At 44.0% G+C, this 24,909-nt stretch overlaps 2 protein-coding genes across 2 annotated transcripts in view; both read left to right on the forward strand.

The window, feature by feature from the left end:
- Positions 1–24,909, forward strand: part of LOC101594930 (histamine H4 receptor) — a 42,715-nt gene that overhangs the window by 14,778 nt on the left and 3,028 nt on the right. The window contains exon 3 of the mRNA XM_045135311.1: positions 16,620–16,783. Coding sequence (XP_044991246.1) covers positions 16,620–16,783 — 164 coding nt within the window. The remainder of the gene's footprint in view (positions 1–16,619; positions 16,784–24,909) is intronic.
- LOC123455105 (histamine H4 receptor-like) lies at positions 927–4,277 on the forward strand. The gene is made up of 2 exons (XM_045135275.1): positions 927–1,119; positions 4,225–4,277. Exons 1-2 carry the CDS (start codon positions 927–929, stop codon positions 4,275–4,277), a joined length of 246 nt encoding a protein of 81 aa, XP_044991210.1.

Genomic DNA, 24,909 nt, shown 5'->3' on the forward strand with positions numbered 1-24,909 from the left:
AATTGATAAAAAACATGTATCTATCCATAGATTTTGTTAGAAAACTCATGCCACAACCACCTCTCCATGATTGGATCTACCAGCTCGTAGTCAGATCTTCAACACATGAGCCTTTGGGGGAATACTTTAAACTGTAACACTTGCTCTGGGATAGTCCAAGACTTCAGGATCATTAGGTGTAGCCCTCAGGAATGCTGCCCACTCTTTTGAGACAGGGTCTCTCACTGGATTGGAGCTCACCAACTGGGCAGAATGGGTTGGCCATTGAGCTTGAGGGATCTCTGTTTCCACCTTCCCAGAGCTGGGGTTACAAGCCTGAACTATCATGCCCAGCCAGAAGAGAATTCTTAGCTGGATTTCTATTAGTTTAAAAAAATGAATCTTGGGCTGGAGAGATGGGTGGTTAAGTGCTTGCCTGTGAAGCCTAAGGACCCCCGTTCAAGGCTCGATTCCCCAGGACCCGTTAGCCAGATGCCCAAGGGGGCGCATGCATCTGGAGTTCATTTGCAGTGGCTGGAAGCCCTGGCATGCCCATTCGTTCTCTCTCTCTCTCTCTGCCTCCTTCTCTGTCATTCTCAAATAAGTAAAAAAAATTAAAAAAAAATCTCACTTGATTCTGACTTATTACCCATAAGTTGTATATTTTAGAGATATTCTGTAATATTGCCCTATGGCTAGAGAGTTATGAATCAGATGACAGCACCTAAGACAAAACATTTCACTGTTTTGTGGAAACACTTTGTGTGTCAGTTAGAGGAGAACTTTTGCCACAAGTTGACTTTATCAAGAATTAGGAAGTAGTATGAGATCGTCATTAGATTCAGAAAATGTTGTTTTGAGTAGAAGCTTCGTATATATATCAGGTACTGTCGGTGCTGCCTGGCTGGGCTGATTTGCTGTATCGAGCTCCTGCATCATTGGATGTGATGTTAGGTGCTAATATTACAGGCAACCTACCGCTAGCTACTAAAATTTCTTTAGCTTTTTTAATGTCATTGATAGCTTTTGCTACAATGCTAGGTAATGCTTTGGTCATTTTAGCTTTTGTGGTGGACAAAAACCTTAGACATCGAAGTAATTATTTTTTCCTTAATTTGGCCATTTCTGACTTCTTTGTGGGTAAGTCATATTTTTTTTTTTTTATCAGAATGATCTTTTCCAGCTACAATTTATTTCTAAAACCTTAAAATAGGCTCTTGCCATTTCTGGGCACTGTCTTCTTTTCTAAGTATGGTTTTCTTTGTATTCCTGTATTGAAGAAATTGAAATAATGTGTATGCCAGTGGCTAGGACAATCAGAAAATGGGACATTCAGGTCAATTAGATAGAGCAGTTAATGTAGTCTTTAAATGAATACTTTATTTATGACACAGAGAAAGAGAGAGAAGGAAAGAGAAACAGATAAAAGAGAGAGAGACAGAGAAAGAGAGAGAGAGAGAATGGGCACATCAGGGCCTCCTGCCACTGCAAACTAACTCCAGATGCATGCACAACTTTATGCACCTGTCTTTACGTGGGGGCTGGGGAGTTGAACCCTGGCTATCAGATTTCATAAGCATTGAGCCATCTCCCCAGCCCTAGTACAGCATCTTATATAGCCGGCAGTAAACTACTGTGCATGCAATATGGAATCAGAGCATGCATGATATAACTGTAAGAGACCATAGGAATCAAATTCATCTTTCTTTGAACATATATTCCTTGTAATTTTTCATTCCCTTATTGCTGTCATTTTTTATGAGGCTGTTGTTCTTCCTGCTGCGCTGAGGGCACTGTTATCACTTTTTAACAATGCTTATCATAATAAGTATCAGTACAAAGCTGTCAGAGGACTGATATTGTGTTATAGCAGCTTCTAGTATAATTTCACTAGGCATATTCAGACTATTTTTCTTTATAGCTACATAAAACTTGCATTTATGCTCAAATGAGATGAAACTCATAGGATATTCCATTCCCTTGAACACAGTGGTTGCTCAGCACACTTAGTCTCCTTCTCTCTTGATTTCTCTAGGTATGTTGCAACCCCAAAGCAAGTTCACAAACGTTAGTATTGTACACAGTATGTGCAAATACAGTTAGGTCTGCATGCGCTATTAGGCAACGAGGGGATACATAAAAGAGGGAATTTATGTCTTCTTTCAATGGTGTGGAGTGGCTAAGGGAAGGTTATAAATGATTGTTACAGTTTGGGGTACTGTGAGGCCGGCAGGAAGAGGCGCCCAGTGCTATGGGTGCTCACAGGAAGGATGGAGCACATCTGGTTATGGATGTGGCATTCCAACTGTACCATGAGGATGGGTAGAATTTCCATACGCAGAGACAGGGAGGAGAGAATAATTCCAAGACTCAGCAACGGCCTGCTGGTAGAACATCACTGCATGTATCTTCCTAAGTGAGGGCTCCAGACTGCCTGCTGTAAAACACACACACACACACGCACACACACACACTGGTTGAATGGGAGCAGTAAGAACTGAAGTGGGGGTGTGTAAGGTGAATGGTCGTATCTGTCTGGATGGGAGCTTAATAAAACAAAGATCATGGAGATTAAAGGATTGTTCAAATAGCTGGGTAAGTGGATGGACCCAGGTTTTTCCTTAGTGCATCTGTGGAGCTGCTGGAGGTAGAAGAAACAAGAGCTTGACTCAGCATGGTGCATCAGGGATGGTGCCTCAGCGATTTTTAGGCAGAAATCATGTGGCCAAGCTCTGAGCTATGTCAAAGTGCAAAGGAAAAGAAACAGCGAGGCGGCCCTCACCTTTAATATCAGCACTTAGGAGGCAGAAGTAGGAGAATCTCTGAGTTCAGGGTCAGGTACAAAGTGAGTTTCAGGTCAGCCAGGGCTAGAGTGAGACCCTACCTCGAAATAACAAAAACAAAAACAAAAAAGGGAGGAGTTGAGTAAGCCCACGAGAGAGAGAGAGAGGAAGCCATGGCAGTTAATAGAAATGAGAGGTGTTTAGGAGGCCTGGGAGGGCAGCTATGGATCTGCTATTGCCTTAAAAGATTTGCAGGAAACTCTTGGCTGGAGAGATTGGTTCAATAGTCATGTAATAGAAATGACAGGGTCATAGGTAAAAGTGGCTAACCAGTTTTTTATTTTTTTGATGCTAGGAATTAAACCAATGGCCTCATGCTTACCAGCTCTTAATCACTCAGCTAAATGGACAACCTTGACTTTAAAAAAATTATATTTATTTATTTGACAGAGAAAGAGGGAGAGAGAGAGAGAATGGGCACACCAGGGCCTCCAGCCACTGCAAATGAATTCCAGACGCGTGCGCCCCCTTGTGCATCTGGCTAACGGGGTCCTGGGGAATTGAACTTGGGTCCTTTGGCTTTGCAGACAAACGCCTTAACTGCTAAACAATCCTTCCAGCCCCCCCCCCTTTTAAAAATCAACAGTCTTCCAACTTCTTCAGTTTTGTCCCTCTTCACTGACACTTGCAACATCACATAGATGCTTCCACGTCATTCTGTATGCTCACATAACGCATAAATTCACAAGTATATGTGGACTTGGAGAGTAGTCTGCTATAAATACAGATATCTTTGTTTTCTTCCTTCACAAAGTTGTGTGACTTTTAGGTGATACTCAACACTTAAAAATTAATGCTGCAGGGGCTGGAGAGATGGTTCAGCTTTTAAGGTACTTGCCTGCAAAGCCTAAGGGCCCAGGTTAGATTCCCCACTACCCACTTGAAAGCTAGATGAACAAGGTGGAACATGTATCTGGAATTGGTTTGCAGAGGCTAGAGACCCTGGTGGTCCCATTCTCTCTCTTTCTTTCTCTCTCTCCTTGCAAGCAAGCAAGCAAATAAATAAATAAATAAATAAATAAATAAATAAATGATGCATGTTAGCTAATTTAATGAGAGTGAGGCCCTGGTAATAGGAAGGGATGAGAAAAGAGCCCAGGGAGCCTGGGCATTGGAGCTTTTGAACCAAGATGCCTGGTTGGTATCTATCTTGCCCTCCAGGGCTTGGAGCTGTCTTTGAGAACCATCACTACAGCCATAGTTATTCAGCAGCAGGTGGTGGGGTTGGGGTAGAAGAAAGGCAGGAAATGGAAAGGTTTTCTGTAGCTGCCAGCCAAGCTCTTCATGGTTCAGGCAGAGTCAGGAGATGGAGCATTCCAGAGCCATGGAGCAGCATAGATTAGGCCCTCACATGCGCTCAGGACTGTGGCCTTTTTGCCAAATACCTTCTCATTGGTTTCAGATTTGACCCCCTGCCTGGAATCTAAAATGTGCTCGGTAGCTTCCCTGGGTTAAATTTACTGTGGAAAAGCAAATATTTATTGAGAGGAAAAAAAATTCCATGGACTGACACATAAATTAAATATAGTAGTACATTTCAGGTGATGCACATTCACAATGGAAAAACATTTAAAACTAGGAAAAAGAATGCAAATGATACAATGCAGTATAACATCTTTAAATTTTTTTATTTACTTTAATTTTTTAGAAAAAGTTATTTTCTATTTTTTTGTGGTAGGCTCTTCCACTAACCTAGGCTGACTTGGAATTCATTATGTACTCCCAGGCTGGCCTTGACCTCACTCACAAGCCTCCCAGGTGCTGGGATTAAAGGTGTGTACCACCACGCCCAGCTTGTAACATCTTTTGGCTTTTTCTTGAGTCCTCTGTCCAGTAAAATGCACAATTCCTGATGAATGTTTGCTTGTGTATATATTTTGTAATTAGCATGCAACTCAGGACCAGAACCACTTCGTGAACTCCCAGAAGGCATTACGCACATTCTCAATTAGCATCCCTGCTAGATCTGACTTGTATCACTTTAAAGAAAATCATACCTGTTCTTAAACTTCATACACATGGAATCTTTCTTTCTTTCTTTTTTTTTTTTTTGGTTTTCTGAGGTAGGGTCTTACTCTAGCCCAGGCTGACCTGGAATTCACTATGAGTCATGGTGATCCTCCTACTTCTGCCTCCGAATGCTGTGATTAAAGGCATGTGCCACCATGCCTAGCTTCTTTTTTCTTTTTCTTTCTTGTTTTTTTTTTTTAAAATTATTTATTTATTTATTTGAGAGCGACAGACACAGAGAGAAAGACAGATAGAGGGAGAGAGAGAGAGAATGGGCGCACCAGGGCTTCCAGCCTCTGCAAACGAACTCCAGACACGTGCGCCCCCTTGTGCATCTGGCTAACGTGGGACCTGGGGAACCGAGCTTCGAACCGGGGTCCTTAGGCTTCACAGGCAAGCGCTTAACCGCTAAGCCATCTCTCCAGCCCTCTTTCTTGTTTTTTTATGTGAGAGAGAAAGGGCACTCCAGGGTCTCCAGCCCCTGCAGTTGAACTCCAGACTTAAGTGCCATCTTGTGCGCATGTGCGACCTTGTGCAGTTGTGTCGCCTGTGCATCTGGCTTACATGGATCTAGAGAGTCGAACATGGATCCTTAGGTTTTGCAGGATCCTTAGGTGCAGGCAGTCGCCTTAACCACTAAGCAATCTCTCCAGCCCTATATGGAGTCTAATATTTGGAGTTCATTTTTCCCCACTCAGGATACACAAGACAGCCTGTTGATGCATGTAAAAAAGTTATATATCTCATTTGTGTAACATCTCATCTGTACACTACTGATCTAAATATAGGTGGGAAATATTTATATCAATATCTGTGTGACCGTTGTTTGTCATTTATGGGTAACTTCTTTTTATCATTAACTATCTTGGTGTGTGTATATGTATGCCTATACTGTGTGTGTGTTTGTGTGTGTGTGATGTAGACATGCACTTATCATGGTGCATATGTGGTGGTCAGAGGAAAACCCTGAGGGTCAGTCCTTGCCATCACCTTATTTTGAGGCATGGTCTCTTGTACCATTCACTGCTGAGGACATCTGGCTGGGCAACCCATGAACTTCTGGAATTCTGGGTCTACCTCTACCTTACTGTAGGAGGGCTGGGATTACAGACACAGGCTGCTTTCTGCATCTGGCTTTACCTGAGACTCTGAACTCAGCTCATCCAATGTGTGAGTGCCTTCTTAATACCACTGGCATGTTGTCTGGGCATTGATGGCTATGGTGTGGTATACCAGATGATGGATGGCTAGAACAGAATCTTCAGAGGCAAGAGATCACCCATACCAATAAAGCCTAAAACAAAATTTCAGGACAACAGTTTATCTTTAATTCCTTCATGTACCAGTATAGGACCTCTCTTGCCTTCCCTATAAGCCTGCTTGGGCTGCTATAGCAAAATACCAGTTGGGATGCTTTAGGCAACAGGAATTGGTGTTCTCATGGTTCTGGAGGCTGGGATGCCCAGATCAAGGGTCTAGCAAACTTGGTTTGTAGTGATCTTACTGGCTGCCTTCTCGCTGCATCCTCACAGGAACCTTCTAGGAATGTGTGTGTGTGGAGAGAGACAGACAGAAGGGGGGGGGATGCTCTGTGGTTTCTTTGTATAAGGATACTACTATTGAACCAGGGTCTACCCTTATGATTTCATCTACCTTAATTTCTGTGTGTGTGTGTGTGTGTGTGTGTGTGTGTGCACATATATGTGGGAAGGCCGGAGGTTGATGTCAGGTGTATTTCCAATTGCTCTCCACCTTATTTTTTAAAATTTTATTTATTTGAGAGATAGAGGGAGATAGAATGGGCGCACCAGGGCCTTCAGCCATTGCAAATGAACTCCAGACACATGTGCCACCTTGTGCATCTGACCCATGTGGGTTCTGTGTCCTTTGGCTTCACAGGCAAATGCCTTAACCTCTAAGCCATCCCTCCAGTACTCTGCCTTGTTTTTCAAGACAAGGGTCTCTCATTGAACCCAGCACTCCCCGATTTGTGTAGACTAGCTGGCCAGCAAGCTCCAGGGGGTCCTGTTGACTGCTTCCCAGTTCTGAGATTACAGGGGTGCACTATCACTCCTGGATTTTTATGTGGGTTCTGGGGATCTGAATTCAGACCCTCATGCCTACACAGCAATCACTCTGACCACTAAGCCATCTTCTCAGCCCTTGTTTCCCTTAATTTCTTTCTTAGAGGATCTATTATCACATAAAGCCACACTGTGGTGTTAAGCTTCCACATATAACTGCAGCGAAGGCATGAGCATTCAATCCACACACCTTCTATGGTCACTGTTACGTATACATCCCATTGTTGGCCCAAAGGATTTACTGGAGCTGAGAGCTATCAGCACCACCGCTCTGCTTACCATTTTCTCTTGGAATGTGTACCAACTTTGCAGTAGCATGGACAGAAGGGCTAATACCATACAGAAAGAGTGAGAGCAAGAAAGAGAAAGAGAGAGAGAGAGAGAGAGAGAGAGAGGGAGAGAATTGGCATGCCAGGGCCTCAGCCACTGAAATTGAACTCTAGATGCTTCTACCACCTAGTGGGCATGTGTGACCTTCTGCTTGCCTCCCCTTTGTGCGACTGGCTTATATGGGATCTGGAGAGAGATCCAACATAGGTCCTTAGGCTCCACAGGCAAGCACCTTAACTGCTAAGCCATTTCTCCAGCCTGTGGATGGCAATTTTTTTTTTAAATTTATTTATTTGAGAGCGACAGACACAGAGAGAAAGACAGGTAGAGGGAGAGAGAGAGAATGGGTGTGCCAGGGCCTCCAGCCACTGCAAATGAACTCCAGACATGTGCACCCCCTTGTGCATCTGGCTAACGTGGGACCTGGGGAACCGAGCCTAGAACCGGGGTCCTTAGGCTTCACAGGCAAGTGCTTAACAGCTGAGCCATCTCTCCAGCCCTGTGGATGGCAATTTTAAAGCAAACCAGGCTTCCCTACCCTCATCAATTTATTCATCCAGCAATTAGATATGTACATATTGTGTGTGTGTGTGTGTGTGTGTGTGTGTGTGTGTGTATGTTCATGTGTGGTACATATGTGCATGTAGAGGCCAGGGGCCAGAGGACAACCTCAGGTGTCATTCTTCAGGTGCCATCCACCTGTGTTCTGTGACAGTGTCTTCTACTGGCTTGTAACGCACCAAGCAGGCTACACTGGCCAGCAAGCCCCAGGGATCCATCTGTTTCTGCCTCACCAGTGCTGAGATGAGAAGTGTGCACCACTATGCCTGACTTTTTTTTTTTTAACATGGTCCTCATGCTTGCCTGGCAAGCACTTCACTGACTAAACTATCTTTCCTGTCTCAATAGTGATATATTTCTTTTTAAAAATTTTATGTTTATTTACTTGACAGAGAAAGAGGGAGAGAGAGAGTGAGAGAATGGGTGCACCAGAGCCTCCAGCCACTGCAAATGAACTCCAGACGCCTGTGCCCCCTTGTGCATCTGGCTAATGTGGGTCCTGGGGAATTGAACTGGGGTCCTTTGGCTTGGCAGGCAAAACACCTTAACCACTAAGCCATCTCTCCAGCTTTCAATAGTGCTATATTTTGAAGGAAGTGAAAGGATAGAAAGGAATTTCTGATCTCATGGTACATATATTTCTACTAGGTGTGAGGGAGACATTAAAAAAAACTGAGGGAGGGAGGGTATTACCATGGGGTATTTTTTTTATAATCATGGAAGTTGTTAATAAAAAAATTAAAAAGACAACCCCCCCAACACCTGAATAGGCAAATAAAAATATGTAGCATTTCAGAGGGTGATAATCATATAGCAGGGATGAGAGAGTTCGTGTGTGCTGGGAATGGGGGTTGCAGTTTAAAACTTGGGGGTTAAGGCTCACTGAGATACCCTTGAGTGGCGAGGCCTAACGGGGCTCAGTAGATAAAACTCTCACTGTGCAAGGGTGAGTCTGAGTCTGGATCCCCAGATGCCACACAAAAAGCAGAAGCCATGGTGGACTTCTGTAATGCCAAAGACATGATGGGGGGTAGAGAAATGAGAATTTTTTGGAAGCTTGTGGGCCAGCTAGCCTGGTGAACACAGTGGCGAACAGCAATAATAATGAGAGACCCTGCCTCAAAATGAGGTGGAAAATGAGGAACAACACCCCCAAAATTGTTCTCTGGTCAGGTGTGGAGATGCACGCCTGTTGCAGTCAGGTTTGCATTGCTAGTAGACATCACCCAACCAAGAGCAGCTTGTGGGGAAAAAGGTTTATCTTGGCTTACAGGCTCGAGAGGGAAGCTCCATGATGGCAAGGGAAATCAATGGCATGAGCAGAGGGTGGACATCACCCCCTGGCCCACATAAGGTGGACAACAGGAACAGGAAAGTGTGCGAAACACTGGCAAGGGAAACTGGCTATTACACCCATAAGCCCACCCCCAACAATACACTGCCTCCAGGAGGCTTTAATTTCCAAATCTCCATCAGCTGGGGACCTAGCATTCAGAACACCTAAGTGTATGGGTGACACCTGAATCAAACTACCACAATGCCTTTAATCCCAGCACTTGGGAGGCAGAGGTAGGAGTATGGCCATGAGTTCCAGGCCAGCCTGAGACTACATATTGAATTCCAGGTCAGCCTGGGCTAGAGTGAGATCCTACCTCAAACAACAACAACAACAGCAAAAAAATTGTCCTCTAATCTCCACACACATGCTGTGGCACATGTGCATCTGCATTCTCACACACACCACAGGAAGTAAAAATTAAAGAAAGATACACCGGGCTGGAGAGATGGCTTAGCGGTTAAGCGCTTGCCTGTGAAGCCTAAGGACCCCGGTTCGAGGCTCGGTTCCCCAGGTCTCACATTAGCCAGATGCACAAGGGGGCGCACGCGTCTGGAGTTCGTTTGCAGAGGCTGGAAGCCCTGGCGTGCCCATTCTCTCTCTCTCCCTCTATCTGTCTTTCTCTCTGTGTCTGTCGCTCTCAAATAAATAAATAAAAAATTAAAAAAAAAAAAGATACACCTGGGCAAACAGAAGGGAATTCCGTTTCAAGGTGGAGGAACAGGAGGCAGGGACAGCTGGCCTGAAGCAAGTCCCTTCACATCATGCAGGGGTTTCCTTGTCATTCCTCTTCCATCTCTTTTCTCGGTTTCTCCCCACTCACCACTCCATCCTCTCTAGCTTCAAAGACATTGCACACCCTCTCACATCACATCCTTCGCACTTGCTGTTCCTTGACACGAAATGAGCTTCCATCACAGATGTCCTTTTTTTTAAAATGTTTTCTGGTGTGTGTGTCTATGTGCATGTGTGTGAGTACAGGTGCATGCATACAACAGCATGTGTGTGAAGATCAAAGGACAGATTTCAGGTATCTATCCTTGCCCCCCCTTTTCCTTTTCACCACTTTCTTTTAAGATCGCTTACTTGATTTTTTTCTTTTTCTTTTTTTTTTTTTTTTAATTTTATTTATTTGAGAGACAGAGAGAGAAAAAGAAGCAGACAGAGAGAGAGAGAAAGAATGGGTGTACCAGGGCTTTCAGCCACTGGAAATGAACTCCAGACGCATGTGCGACCTTGTGCATCTGGCTTACGTGGGACCTGGAGAATCAAACCAAGGTCCTTTGGCTATGCAGATAAATGCCTTAACTGCTAGGCCATCTCTCCAGCCCTCTTACTTTTTCTTAGTCACACATGCCAAAGGGTTACTGTTTATTTAAGGATCTGGCTCTTGGCTTGACTCAGCAAGGCCCATTTGAACCACAAGCATGCTTTTGGTGACATTGTAAGAGTGAGATCATCAGAGAGAGATTTCTGAAACTCCTTTAGAATGAATCACAAACATCTCCATTACTTCTCAGGCAGAGGAGCTGAGAACATGAAACATCACACAGAGCAGGAGGTGACAGAAAGGATTTTTCACAGCCGAAGGAATGGACTAGGGTGTCTTCTAAGTTAACTGCTATTGGAAGTGCTTCTAGAGTTTGAAACACTTCCTTCTTCCTCCATCTCATTCAGAATGTATAAAAGAGTATTTAATTCAAATCTTAAAAAAATGATCTTTCTATTTAATATTTAAGTCAGTGGCATCTCCAGTGCAAATGAAGAAATGAATATAGGATTGGAAAATATACATGCTGGAATGTTGGAAGCCGTAGTCATGGGCCACAATATGAGTGTCTCTGTGTTTGAGATTTTTTTTTTTAATATTTCATTTATTTATTTTGTGTGTGTGTGCGAGAGAGAAGGGAGAGAGAGAGGGAGAGAATAGGCACACCAGGACCTCTAGCTACTGCAAACAAACTCCAGCCACATGTGCCACCTTGTGCATCTGGCTTATGTGGGTACTGGGGAATCAAACCTGGGTCCTTAGGCTTTGTAGGCAAGCATCTTAACTGCTAAGCCATCTCTCCAGCCTGAGATTCTTTATTTACCTCAGGGAAACCTAGTTATCTGTTTTCTCTTAAAGGCGCTGCCCCACCCCTATGCTCCTGTCATTGATGAGATACCAAGCTTATTAAAGATACAACTGGGGCTGGAGAGATGGCTCAGTGGCTAAGGTGCTTGCCTGCAAAACCTAATGACCTGGGCTTGAGTCCCCAGTACCTCATAAAGCCAGATGCAGTGGCTCATGCAACTGGAGTTCACTTTGCAGTGGCTGGAGACCCTGGTGTGCCTTCTCTCTTTGTCTCCTTTCTCTCTCTGCTTGCAAATAAATAAATAATCAATATGAAAGAACACAACTGAAGCCCACACAATTGTTTATATCCATCATTCCAAACCTCAAGAGGGAGACTGAGGAGGCAGGAGGGTTGTGAGTTCAAGGCCAGCTGAGCTATGCAGAGAGATTGAGGCCAGCTGGCTACATGTGAGACAGCATTTCAGTAAATCAAATCCGAATCAGACTAAACCAAAGCCCCTCATAATTAAAACAAAACCAACAGGTTTGTTAATCTACCAATAAAAACTGAAGCAAACCTGTAATCCCAGCTCCTGGGGGAGGGGCTTAGGTAGGAGAACCACAAAGTTAAGGCCTACCTGGGCTGCAGAGTGAGTTCAAGGCCAGCCTGGGAAAGCTTGTGAGACTGTGAATCAAAACATAGTGTAGGGGCTAGAGAGATGGTGTGGTGGTTTGATTCAGGTGTCCCCCATAAACTTAGGTGTTCTGAATGCTAGGTTCCCAGCTGATGGATATTTGGGAATTAATGCCTTCTGGAGGGAGTATTGTTGGGGGCGGGCTTAAGGGCTTTATAGCCAGTTTCCCCTTGCCAGTGTTTGGCACACCCTCCTGTTACTGTGGTCCACCTTCTGTTGGCCAGGGGGTGATGTCCACCCTCTGCTCATGCCATCATCTTCCCCTGCCATCGTGGAGCTTCCCCTCGAGCCTGTAAGCCAAAATAAATCTCTTTTTCCCAGAAGCTGCTTTTAGTTGGGTGATTTCTAACAGCAATGCGAACCGGACTGCAACAGAGGGCTTAGCGGTTGAGCGCTTGCCTGGGTAGCCTAAGGACCCCTGTTTGAGGCTTGATTCCCCAGGACCCATGTGAGCCAGATGCCCAAGGGGACGCATGCATCTGGAGTTTGTTTGCAGTGGCTGGAGGCCTTGGCACACCCATTCTCTCTCTATCTCTCTCTTTCTCTCTGCCTCCTTCTCTCTCTGTCTGTCGCTCTCAAATAAATGAACAAAAAAAAAATTTAAAAAAAAACAGTGCAAAAAATGAGGTCTGAGGAGATAGTTCAGTGATAGACCAGTTATCACATAGCTCTTCCTATCTCTCATGTCCTGCCTCCCATTCTGTATGCAAAAATGGGGAAGGATATGAAATTATTTATTCTCTTTCATGTTCTGACACCAGGCCATTACGGCCCATATTATCTATCTCCCTTTTACTTCCTTTGTCCTTCCCATCATTCTATGTATGTGTGTGTTAGTGTTGTTGGGGTGGGGGTTGTGTTTGAGAGTTTGTGTTGTGGGAGGGCTGCAGATGAGGCTGGGAAGAAACAGGGATCAAAATGTGTAGCCCAGGCTGGCCTCAAACTCCTGATCCTCCTGCCTCCGCCTCTTCAGCAATTTCTTACCGGCTTGCACCACCACAACCGGCCTTACCATTATTCTTAATGTTAAGCAATTCGGTTCTCACGTAAAACATGAGAATTTCTACAAGAACCTGATAAAAATCTGAAAACATTCGATAAAAATCAAATTTCAACGAAGCCTCCACTTAGAAGATTATATCTGCAGCAAGTACTGACACCTGTCTGAAATGACAACGTAGCTACAAACCCAATCAAAAACATAGTTCAGGGAAGGGAGTCCTGTGTAGTCATCTTCCCCAGTGAGCTTATCTACACTGGGCTGACTCATTGTGGTTGATCTTGTCTATTAGTTCATCCACTTGGTGAAGATTTTGGTGAGCATCAGGGGCTTTGAACTCACATTGCCTGCTTCCAAATCCAAACTCCTCCAATTACTAGAGGATTGGGTTTTGTTGTAGTGATGTTTCCTCTTTTTTTTTCTTCCAAATTTTTATTAACAACTTCCATGATTATAAAAAATACCCCATGGTAATACCCTCCCTCCCCCAACTTTCTCCTTTGAAACTCCATTCTCCATCATACTCCCTCCCCATATCAATCAGTCTCTTTTTTTTTTTTTTTTGAGACAAATATCATCTCACTGTGTAGTCCAGGCCAGCCTGGACATCACGGTGCAACTCACGCTGGCCTCAACCCCTTGGTAATCTTCCTATTTCAGCCTCCCATTACAAACATGCCACCACACCTAGCTCATGTGTGTGTGTGTGTGTGTATGTGTGTGTGTGGGGGGGTCAGGCACACCTGTGGAAGTCAGAGGACACCCTTGGGTGTCAGTCTTCATCTTCTACCTTGTGTGAAGCAGGGGCTCTCATTGTCAGCTGCTGCACTTGCTGGATTAGGTAGCCCACAGTCTCCTGGGCTTTCTCTTACCTCTGCCTCCCATCTCTCCATAGACACACTGGAATTACAGCTATTTGTGCTTTTTTAAAAATTTATTTTTATTTGAGACAGAGGGAGGGAAAGAGGTAATGGGGCACCAGGGATTCCAGCCACTGCAAATGAACCGTAGATGCATGTGCCGCCTTGTGCATCTGGCTTATTTGAGGCCTGGAGAATTGAACCTGGGTCCTTAGGCTTTGCAAGCAAGCGCCTTAAATGCTAAGCCATCACTCCAGCTCCCTATTTGTGCTCCTTTATGTGAGTTCTGGGTTCCCAAACTCAGATGCTAATGCTTACATGCCAAATGCTTTATCCACTGAGCAGTCTGGGACAAAACACCCAACCAAAAGCAATGAATGACAAGAAAGGGTCTATTTTGGCTTACAGTCTCAAGGGGGAAGATTCATCACGGCAGGGACAAGGTGGCAGAGTAGAGGCTGTATATCACTTCTTGTCACAGCAGCTGGTGGAAAGCTACCAGAGCAAGCTGAGCTAGCACTGGTAAGCTGAGCTAAGCAACCTCAAGTTCCACTCCCAGTGACACACCACCTCCAGCAAGGGTCCACCTCCCAAACTGCCACCGGATAGGGACCAAGTATCCAAAACACATGAGGCTTAATCACAAACACACGGGGCAAAGGCATATATCTGACATTCAAACGATCTTCCCAGTCTCATACCTGTCTTTTTTTTTTTTGGTTTTTCGAGGTAGGGTCTTGCTCTAGCTCAGGCTGACCTGGAATTCACTATGGAGTCTCAGGATGGCCTTGAACTCCCGGCGATCCTCCTACCTCTGTCTCCCGAGTGCTGGGATTAAAGGCGTGCACCACCACGCCCAGCTAACCTGAGTCTTTTTTTTAATATGTTCTATTTTTTAATTTTTTAAAAATGTTTATTTATTTATTTATTTGTAAGAAGAGAGATAGAGAGACAGAATGGGCATGTCAGTGCCTCCAGCCCATGCAAAGAATCTGCAGATACATGTGCCACCTTGTGCACCTGGCTTTACATGGGCACTGGGAAATTGAATTCCAGTTATCAAGCTTTGTAGGCAAATGCCTTAACCACTCCTGAGTCTTTTTTTTTAAACAGTTAAATCAGCATGGTTCCTATCTCACAAAGTCAGTGAGGCTGAAATGAAATATTTATTTTATTTATTCATTGAATGAGATGATATTTCTAATGCACAGAGTATGATGTCTGGCATGTGATTATTATATGATAACTGATCAGTTGTTATTAATTTAAGGTGAATGTGTCAATATAAATGTTGTGGGAAATGCAAACATTGATTTGTAATATGATCTTTTATCACTTTCTTTTCTTTTTCTTCCTTTTTTTTCTTTTTTTTTTCTTTTTCAGAGTAGGGTCTCACTCTAGTACAGGCCGACCTGGAATTTACTATATAGTTTTAAACTGGCCTTGAACTCAAGGTGATCCTCCTACCTCTGCCTCCCAAGTGCTGGGTTTAAAGGCATTTGCCACCATACCCAACTTGTAACATGACATTTGTTTAAAAAAATTAAAAAAAAATTTTGCAAGCAGAGAAGAGACAGAGACCGAGAGAGAAAAAGTTTACCACCATGCCCAACTTGAAACATGATTTTTCTTTTTTTGTAATTAAAAATATTTTTTTGCAAGCAGAGAGAGAAGAAAAAGAGACAGAGAGAGAAAGAAGGGTGGGGGGGGGGGAGAGAGAGAGAGAGAATGGGCACACCAGGGCATGCACTACTATGCATCTGGCTTTCTGCAGGTACTGAGGGACTGAACCTGGGTCGTTAGGCTTTGCAAGCAAGAGCCTTAACCACTGAGAAATCTCTCTAGCTCAATAACATGACCTTAATCCTCAGGAAAGACAAGTGAAAAGATGGCTATGATGTAAACTAGAATGTAACTTGTGAAAGAGAGAAAAATGAGACAAAACAGCAAAGTTGCCAGTGAAGATGACTGAGGGATCACTTTAGCCAAGGAAGTTCTGAGAAAGATGATGTAGAGACAGCCAGTTTTTTACCATGAGGGAAGAATGACTAGAAGTAAATGCAGTTTTCAGTAGAAAAGAGGAAGCTAGAACCATGTACTTGGTGGATGTGAGGTCCTACGTTTGGCCAAGAGAAAAGGATGTGACAACAATGGGGCATGTCAGGGTGAATATGGCCCATCCTATTTGGGATGGATCATGAAGACATTAAGATGACTTATGGATGGAATATGAGGTTAGGATCTCTAGTTAACTTGGAAAGTAGTAAGGAATCACTATAGGTCCATTGTTCACGACAAGTATTATAAAAGTCACATGTAAAGACTGTTTAGAATATCAGCCCTGAAAGGTTTGGTAAAGTATCAACAATCTTTCTAAAAAAAACTGTGTTATCAGCATGGCATTACTGCAACAAAACCTCAGAGGCGCTTAACATAAATGAAGAGGTTCTTTTGGTCACAGTCTGGAGGCTTACTTCTCATTCTGGGTGGCCTGTTGGTTTCGCTTCTGATGGGTGGCAGATGGCAATGTTTGACAGCATATGTGGGGAGCAAGTGCTGCCTAGAACCAGGAACCAGGAGTAAGAAAGTCTGAGACACTGGTGGCCCACATCCCTTCAAGTACATATCCCAAAAGACCTAAGCTCATTCTGCGAGGCTACACTTCTTAAGGTCTATAGCCCACCCTGGAGCCCAAGCATTTACATATGCACCCTTGGGGGACATGCATCCAAATCACAGCAACAGCTAAGCCATTTCTAGTGAATTCCAATGTCTTATTCTGTTGAGTACCTATTACAACGTATGCCTCTTTGTAACCAATGGTGTGTCTTATTTTAACCTGTGTTTTTTTTCTCTGTACAGGCGTGATCTCCATCCCTCTGTACATCCCTCACTCACTGTTTAACTGGAGTTTTGGAAGTGAAATCTGTGCATTTTGGCTCATTACCGACTATCTTTTGTGTACAGCATCTGTATATAATGTTGTCCTCATTACTTATGATCGATACCAGTCAGTCTCAAATGCTGTAAGTCAAAATATCAATTTGTTTTCCTTAATAATTGCTTATTAACTACTTAATAAATATGATTTTATTTTCCTTAAGATTAAGCCTTTATTAACTTTGGGGTCCCTAAAATCTATTTTTTGGGTTCTGTAGATGGTGGGGAACAATGGATCTTGTGGATTGGACATTCTAAGCATGCAATCTACAACTGAGTTATACCAACATGCTGACCAAAAAGAGCTTAATTTTTTTTTTTTCAAGGTAGGGTTTCACTCTAGCCCAGGCTGACCTGGAATTCACTATGTAGTCTCAGGGTGGCCTTGAACTCATGGCAATCCTCCTACCTCTGCCTCCCAAGTGCTGGGATTAAAGATGTGTGCCACCATGCCTGGCTCACGTGTTTACGTTTTTAAAATATTTTTTATATTTACTTTCAAGCAGAGAGAGATAGAGAAAAGAGAGACAGAGCGAATGGGCACCCCATGGCTTCCAGCTACTGCAAACAAATTCCAGATGTGTGTGCCATTTTGTGCATTTGGCTTTATGTGGGCACTGGGGAATTGAACCTAGTTCCTTTGACTTTGCAGGCAAATGCCTTAACAGCTAAGCCATCTCTCCAGCCAAAAGTCTATTTTTTGTTGTTGTTGTTGAGAAACTTTAGAAGACCCCCAATCTTTCTGGCGTCTGGCTGAAAGTTCTCAATGGCTTTTATTTTGAGCCACAGAAATGGAATGGCATGACGAAAACCCAACTAAGTGTCAGAGGTGCTGAGTCCTTTGTAGGTTGGGGTATCTGCAAGGCTCACACTCCACAGACAAGTTGAAACATGAATACTTTCTACAGAGTGGAATGTGGTGGGCAATTAGAAAGAATCCCAGACTGGCTGAGAAGAGAAAATTAATTCTGAATGGCCCGAGGACATACAGGTGACACGGTGGGACCAGCCAGCTTAAGGTCTGTGACAAGAAAGTGTGAACTTAGCCAAACTCTGCTGCAGCTTCATTAATGAGTTAGTGTTTATTTATTTATTTTTGAGAATTGTCTCATGTAGCATGTAGATCAGGCTGGCCTCAAGCTTTTAGCTGAAGGTGACACTGGATTTCTGAGCCTCCTGCCTTTACCTCCTGAGCACTGGGCTTATAGGTGTGTGCCACCAGACCAGATTTCTTTCTTTCTTCCTTCCTTCCTTCCTTCCTTCCTTCCTTCCTTCCTTCCTTCCTTCCTTCCTTCCTTCCTTCCTTCCTTTCTTTCTTTTTTTTTTTTTGTGATATTGGGCTTTGTGAATGCTAGGTGAGCACTCTACCAGCTGAGCCACATTCTCAGTCTGAGTTAGTAAAGTTCTCAGCAATGGAACAAAGGAGAGGAGAAAATAACATATGGGGTAGGAGGAGGCCACAGAAATATGGGACGGAGATTTGAAATCTTTGACTTCCTTTATCCATAGAGTTGAATAAATCTAGCAGGGTGGCTCTGCCTCCAGGTTAGGGATCAGAAAACTGTTATGAACCAGGGCTTGAAAATTAATATTTTTTAGCTATGTGTATTAGTCAGGGTTCTCCAGAGGAACAGAATTACTAGAACGAATTATTTTATAAAGGGAATTTATTGGATTAGCTTACAGTAGTCCAATAGCAGTTGCAGGCCTGAGAATCACCGAACCTGGTAGCTGCTCAGTCCTCGTGGCCAGAAGCCTCAGCAGTCCCGACCGGCACTGCAGATGGTGCCGGAAAGCCTGGAGGCTTCCTGAGGAGCCGCTGGGTTTCGATCCACGTGGGTCTTCAGTTGATGTTGGTCTTTAGTTCGTACTGGTCTTCAATCCACGCTGGAAGGTAGGGAGCAGCTCCGGCAGTCAAGTGGAAGGAAGGAAGGAAAAAAAAAAGGGAACTCTTTTACCCAGAGCTTCCTTATATCAAGTCCCTCTCTGAGCGCGCCGCCCAGTCTGGGGGAAGGGCTCACCCTGGGAGAAAGACCTCCTCCTTTAGTTGATCCTTCCTAGAAGCAGCCTGTGGATTACTAAACAGATCAAGTTGACAACACCTTAACTATCACACTATGTATGACCTTGACTGTATCTATTCAACTCTGCATTGTGGCATAGACTAGCCCTAGATGATAGATGGGAAAATATGTACTCGGTTGTGTGCTGATAAAACTTTATTTATAGGAACATGTGCTGGGCCAGATTTGTTCCACAGACAGTAACGTGCTTCTGGCTGGTTAAAGTTAGATTGTTGTTACTCCTGACTCTAGACAGGAAAAGGGAAGGACGGAAGTTCAGGGCAAGGGGTTTTCTTTGAAGCACTCAGGGCACATTCACTATCATTTCAACTCATATCTTATTGGTGAAACTCAGTTCCATTCATCTCACTGTCCTGCAAAAGGAGCTGAGAATGTGTCTAGCTGACATTCCAAACGGGCAAGAGTATGAGCAAAATGGACGTGATGGGATGGTGAGCCAGCTCTACCAGTTGGAGTTTAGTATTTTTTGTGCCAGGGCCTCTGTGGGCTAAGCAATGGAGCAGGTGCTGATCCGTTTGGATTAACAATTCAGGCGCCATTAATCTCATTGTTTTTCAAACTGCCGGTCTTATATTATTATTGAGTCATGAAATCAATATAGTCAGTTGTAACTAGTTGCTTTTTCCCCTTTAGAAGTTGTTTATTTATTTGTGAGGAGAGAGAGAGAGAGAGAGAGATTGAGAGAGGGAGAGGGAGAGGGAGAGAGGGAGAGAGAGAATAGGCATGTCAGGGCCTCTTGCCATTTCAAAGAAAATCTAGTTGCATCTTGTTTTATGTTACTATTGGGGAATCCAACCTTGGCCAGCAAGATTTAAAGCAAACACCTTTAACCACTGAGTCATTTCCCCAGCCCTCTTTTGTTGTTGTTGTTGTTGTTGTACTAAAAACAATATGGAATAGAGCAGAGTAGAGTAGAATAGAATAGAATGAGTAAGGAAAAAAGTATATCAGAGAAATATCACTTGCATAGCATAAAGGAAACTACAGTTTCATGATTCTTCTATCTGTATACTTGGTTGTGTTGTAAAACTGTTTCTTGCTATAAGTAGAGTCAATGTTTAAAAACAGTACTCTCCATTCCTGGGACTTTTGTCACTGGTTGTCCAAACTTTTTTTTTAGAGCTAGGGTCTCACTCTAGCCCAGGCTGACCTGGAATTCACTCTGTAGTCTCAGGGTGGCCTCAAACTCACAGCAATCCTCCAACCTCTGCCTTCCAAGTGCTGGGATTAAAGGAGTGTACCACCATGCTCTTCCAAACTTTTCTTTTAACTTTTTCTATTGACAATATCCATAATTATAGATAATAAACCATGACAATTTCCTCCCCTCCCTCACTTCCCCCTTCACAAGTACAACCTTCACTGTATCCCCTCCTCCTCTCAATTAGTCTCTCCTATATTTTGATGTCATCATCTTTTCCTCCTATTATGAGGGCCTTCTGCAGGTAGTACCAGGTACTATGTGGTCATAGATATTCAGGCCATTTTGTGTTTGGAAGATTGCATTGTAAGGAGTCCTACCCTTCCTTTGGCTCTTGCATTCTTTCTGCCCCCTCTTCCACAATGGACCCTGAGCTTTGGAAGTTGTGACAGAGATGTCTTAGTGCTGAATGCTCCTCTGTCACTTCTTCTCAGCCCTGTGTTGCCTTTTGAGTCATCCCAGAGGTCACCACCATCTGAAAAGAGATGCGTCTCTAACCAAATGAGAGAGTAGCATTAACATATGGGTATGATGTTAAGAAAAGTGCTTATAGGGCATTTTGGTGAGCATAATATATGCATTTAACCAGACAACAGCAGGCATTACTCCTCTAGGGCTCATGACCTCCCCTGCCATAGGCTTTTGACTAGGTTTTCAGTATCAGGCATGCATTTCCTCCTGTGGAGCAGGCCTCCAGTCCCCTTAGAGAGCAGTTGGTTTTCCTCTAACAGACGAGCCACTAGTGCGCTCCTTGGCTCATTTGGCCTGGCTGGCCAAACTGAAGGCTTGAAATGTGCACTGTTGTTTATCACCACTGATGACTTCTCTCTCCCATAGGGATGCATGCAGCATAGCTTTTTCCACCTGGCACACAGGGAGGAGGTTTTCAGCTCATCTCCAGCTTGATTTCTCAGTGACCTTGTCCAAGCTTTTGAGCCCACCCTTAGGCAGGAAAGGGACAGCAGCTTTCCTAGTTAGGAAAAAAAAAAATGCTTGCAGGTTAATAGAGAGATGAGGAGTGATGCCCAGAGAGAAAGTAGATGTGAGTGTGTGTGTGTGTGTGTGTGTGTGTGTGTGTGTGTGTGTGCATGTGTGCACGTGCCAAATGTCAATGTCTGGTGTTATCCTTAGGGCTACTGTGCTCCTCTTTTATTTTTATTAATTTTTATTAATTTTTGTCCACCTCTTTTTTTTTTTTTTTGGTTTTTCAAGGTAGGGTCTCACCCTAGCCCAGGCTGATCTGGAATTCACTATGTCATCTCAGGGTGGCCTTGAACTCACAGTAACCCTCCTACCTCTGCCTCCCCAGTGCTGGGATTAAAGACGTGCACCGCCATGCCTGGCTGTCCACCTCTTTTTGAGACAGAATCTCTCATTTTCTCATAGCTCACCCATTAGGCTAGCCTAACTTTCCAGACAGCCTTCCGGACAGTGAGCCCCGGGGTTTCTCCTTCTCTGTCTGTCCAGTGTTGGGTTCTCGGGTGTGCACCATCATGCCTCTGATTCTGCATGGGAACCAGGTGTTGTATTCATGTCTTCATGCTTGTCTTGCAAAGCACTTTGCCCACCGAGTTAGCGTCCCAGCCCCTGCATTCTCTCCTTACAAGGACACCAGTCATACTGAATTAAGGTGACCCCCTGACTTAGTATGACATCATTTGATGTAATTTCATCTGCAGAAAGGTATTTCCAAATACATGTCATATTCACAGGGACTAGTGGCTAGGACTGCCACATTAATTTCTCTTTTGAAAGGGACATCAATCAGCGATAAACAGGGACTTAGAATACACTCTCATCTTATTAACACCAGCAAGTTCCAGTGGGCCGTTCTGTCTCACAAATGGAATGTGACTGACAGGATGTCTGGCTGTTTTACTGGGGCAGGGGAAGGGACAACTCTTAAATAATACACACGTTTTGAAGAGGGTGAGCTCTTGGCCACTGATTGATTTCAGAGAGGTCACGGCCACTCCAATCAGCTGGGTCTCGAGTCCAGCAATGCTTGAGTTGTCATCTGTCAAAAATGCTCCCCAGTGATGAGACAGGCACCCTCTTCTCAAGCCCCTGTATGGCCCTCATCTCAATTGCCCTTATGCATAGCAAAAGAGGGATCACTTCCTAGCACATTGCATTTTATCATCACAAAGGCTGAACAGAGCAACTAAAAAAATGCAGGTTTGTGACCATCTGGGTATTGTTACCCTCTTCATAACCACGTGATTTAGGGCAGGAGATGTATTAATTAGTGTCACGAGAAGTAGAAGGTAAAGGAGTATATGGATGTGGGAGGTTGTGCTGAGCACCATTCTGGTCAGTTTGCATTTGAGCTTATCCTCAGAAATGCTGGGAGTTTGGAGTGGCAGGGGAACATATTTCCTTATAATTAAAAATAAGTTCAGGGAGATTGATGTTCCATAGTTTTTTTTTAATAGTTTTTTTTTTTTTTTTTTTACATAGAAAGAAGTACTTATTTATTTAAGAGCAACAGGCAGAAAAAGAGGTAGAGAGAGAGAGGGAGAGAATGGGTACACCAGGGCCTCCAGCCACTGCAAATGAACTCCAGACGCATGCGCCCCCTTGTGCATCTTGCTAACGTGGGTCCCAGGGAATGGAGCCTCGATCCGGGGTCCTCAGGCTTCACAGGCAAAAGCTTAACCGCTAAGCCATCTCTCCAGCTGTACATAGTTCTTTTTTTTAATTTTTAATTTATTTATTTGAAGTGACAGACACAGAGAGAAAGACAGATAGAGGAAGAGAGAGAGAATGGGCGCGCCAGGGCTTCCAGCCTCGGCAAACGAACTCCAGACGCGTGCGCCCACCTTGTGCATCTGGCTAACGTGGGACCTGGGGAGCCGAGCCTCGAACCGGGGTCCTTAGGCTTCACAGGCAAGCGCTTAACCACTAAGCCATCTCTCCAGCCCTGTACATAGTTCTTAAATAAGTTCTTGGTTCAGTGACCAGAGAGAGCTGGGATCAGGTGGTCTGCAGGCTCTGCTAGAGACACTGTAGCACTGCCTAACCAGTGATGCTTTAATTTCTACACAAGCAGAAAAGCTTTGGCAACAACTTTCTTTTTTTTTTGTTTCTCGAGGTAGGGTCTCACTCTAGCCCAGGTTGACCTAGAATTTACTCTCTGTTCTCAGGATGGCCTTGAACTCATGGTGATCCTCCTACTTCTGCCTGAGATTAAGGGCATGTGCCGCCATGCCTGGCTTCAGCTGTCTTTTATCAAGTATGGAAAAAGCATGGGGAGAGTGTTGCTGGTGGGGGTGGGGGGCAAGGTCAGACGATGTAGGAATAAGGCAGCTGCTGACTGTATTTTTTATTTTATTATTTTCCTTAATGTATTTTATTTATTTATTTATTTACTTAACAGAGAGGGAGAGGAGAGAGAGAGAGGTAGACAGAGAATGGGTGCATCAGGGCCTCCATCCACTGCAGATGAACTCCAGACACATGTGCCACCTTGTTTATCTGGTTTACATGAGTACTGGGGAAGTGAACCTAGGTCCTTTAGCTTTATAGACAAGCACCTTAACCAATATGCCACCTCTCCAGCCTAACTACTTTTTGTGTGTACTTTATTATTTTTTAATTTTTGTTTATTTTTATTTTTATTTTATTTATTTGAGAGCAACAGAGAGAGAGAAAGAGTGGGGGGGAATGGGTACATCAGGACTTCCAGCCACTACAAACGAACTCCAGGTGTATACACACCCTTGTGCATGGGTCCTGGGGAATCAAGCCTCGAAGCGAGGTCCTTAGGCTTCACAGGCAAGCGCGCTTAACCGCTAAGCCATCTCTCCAGGCCTATTATTATTATTTTTTATTGACAACTTCCATAATTATAAACAATAAACCAAGGTAATTCCTTCCCCCACTCTCCCCTTTTCAACTCCACTCTCTATCGTACCTCTTCCCCCTCTCAATCATTCTTTATTTTATTTTGGTCACCATCTTTTCCTCCTATTATGATGAGCTTGTGTATGTAGTGTCAGGCACTGCAAGGTCATGGATATCCAGGCCATTTTGTGTCTGGTAGATTGCAGTGTAAGCAGTCCTACCTTCCTTTGGCTCTTACATTCTTTCCGCCACCTCTTCTGCAATGGACACTGAGCCTTGGGACGTGTGATAGAGATGTTTCAGAGCTGAGCACTCCTCTGTCACTTCTTTTTCGCACTATGGTGATCTTTCAGTCATCCCAGAGGTTCTGTAACCAAAAGTGAGAGTAGCATTAATATATGGGTATGAACATTAAGAGAAGTGCTTACTGGGCAGTTTGATAGCATAGTATATATATTTAGCCAGATAGCAGCAGGCATCACACTCCTAAAGACTCATAACCTTCCCTGTTGTAGGTTCTCAGTATCAGGCATGTGTTCCCTCCTGACTGTTTTTTTTTTTTTTTTTTTTTTTTTGCATGTATTGTCTCCTGCACAAGGTCAGGCCCATACAAAGAGTCCAACAGGAGAGATTAAGGAGACCCCACCCCCGCTTCATCTCTGCTGGTTCAGCTAGAGATGCACATGGCTGTGCCTATGTCAATGGCTCCTACTGGTTGTGGCTCTCCACAGTCCCACCCCAAGGTGTTAGCATGCTTGTAGAGGAGAGTTTTCCTGAGTGTTGGAATCAGTTGAAGTGGGACTAAGGTGAGAAATAAAGTTTGCATTGTGATCTGGAACATATGTTTTTCTCTATGTATTTATGTATGTTCCCAGAGACATGAAGTTTTATCAAACAATATTGCTACACTGGGTGATTCAGCCTGAGGTTGACATTGTATTTCCCTGAAAAGAACACCTGTCATGACCCTGATTGACATATACAGTGATGAGGCATAGCCAAGCTCAGTTGACTTAGCAGGGAGATGGCTTAGCAGTTAAAGATGCTTGCATGCAAAGCCTCAAGCCTGGGTTTAATTCCC

The sequence above is a fragment of the Jaculus jaculus genome, chromosome 15 (genome assembly GCF_020740685.1).
Source record: "Jaculus jaculus isolate mJacJac1 chromosome 15, mJacJac1.mat.Y.cur, whole genome shotgun sequence".
In the NCBI taxonomy this organism is placed as follows: domain Eukaryota; kingdom Metazoa; phylum Chordata; class Mammalia; order Rodentia; family Dipodidae; genus Jaculus; species Jaculus jaculus.

Coding starts and splice junctions, on each gene's coding strand:
- LOC123455105 (XM_045135275.1), top strand. CDS start 927: ATGTTAGGTGCTAATATTACAGGCAACCTACCGCTAGCTACTAAAATT. Junction 1,120..4,224: donor CATTTCTGACTTCTTTGTGG/GTAAGTCATATT, acceptor CATTGGTTTCAG/ATTTGACCCCCTGCCTGGAA.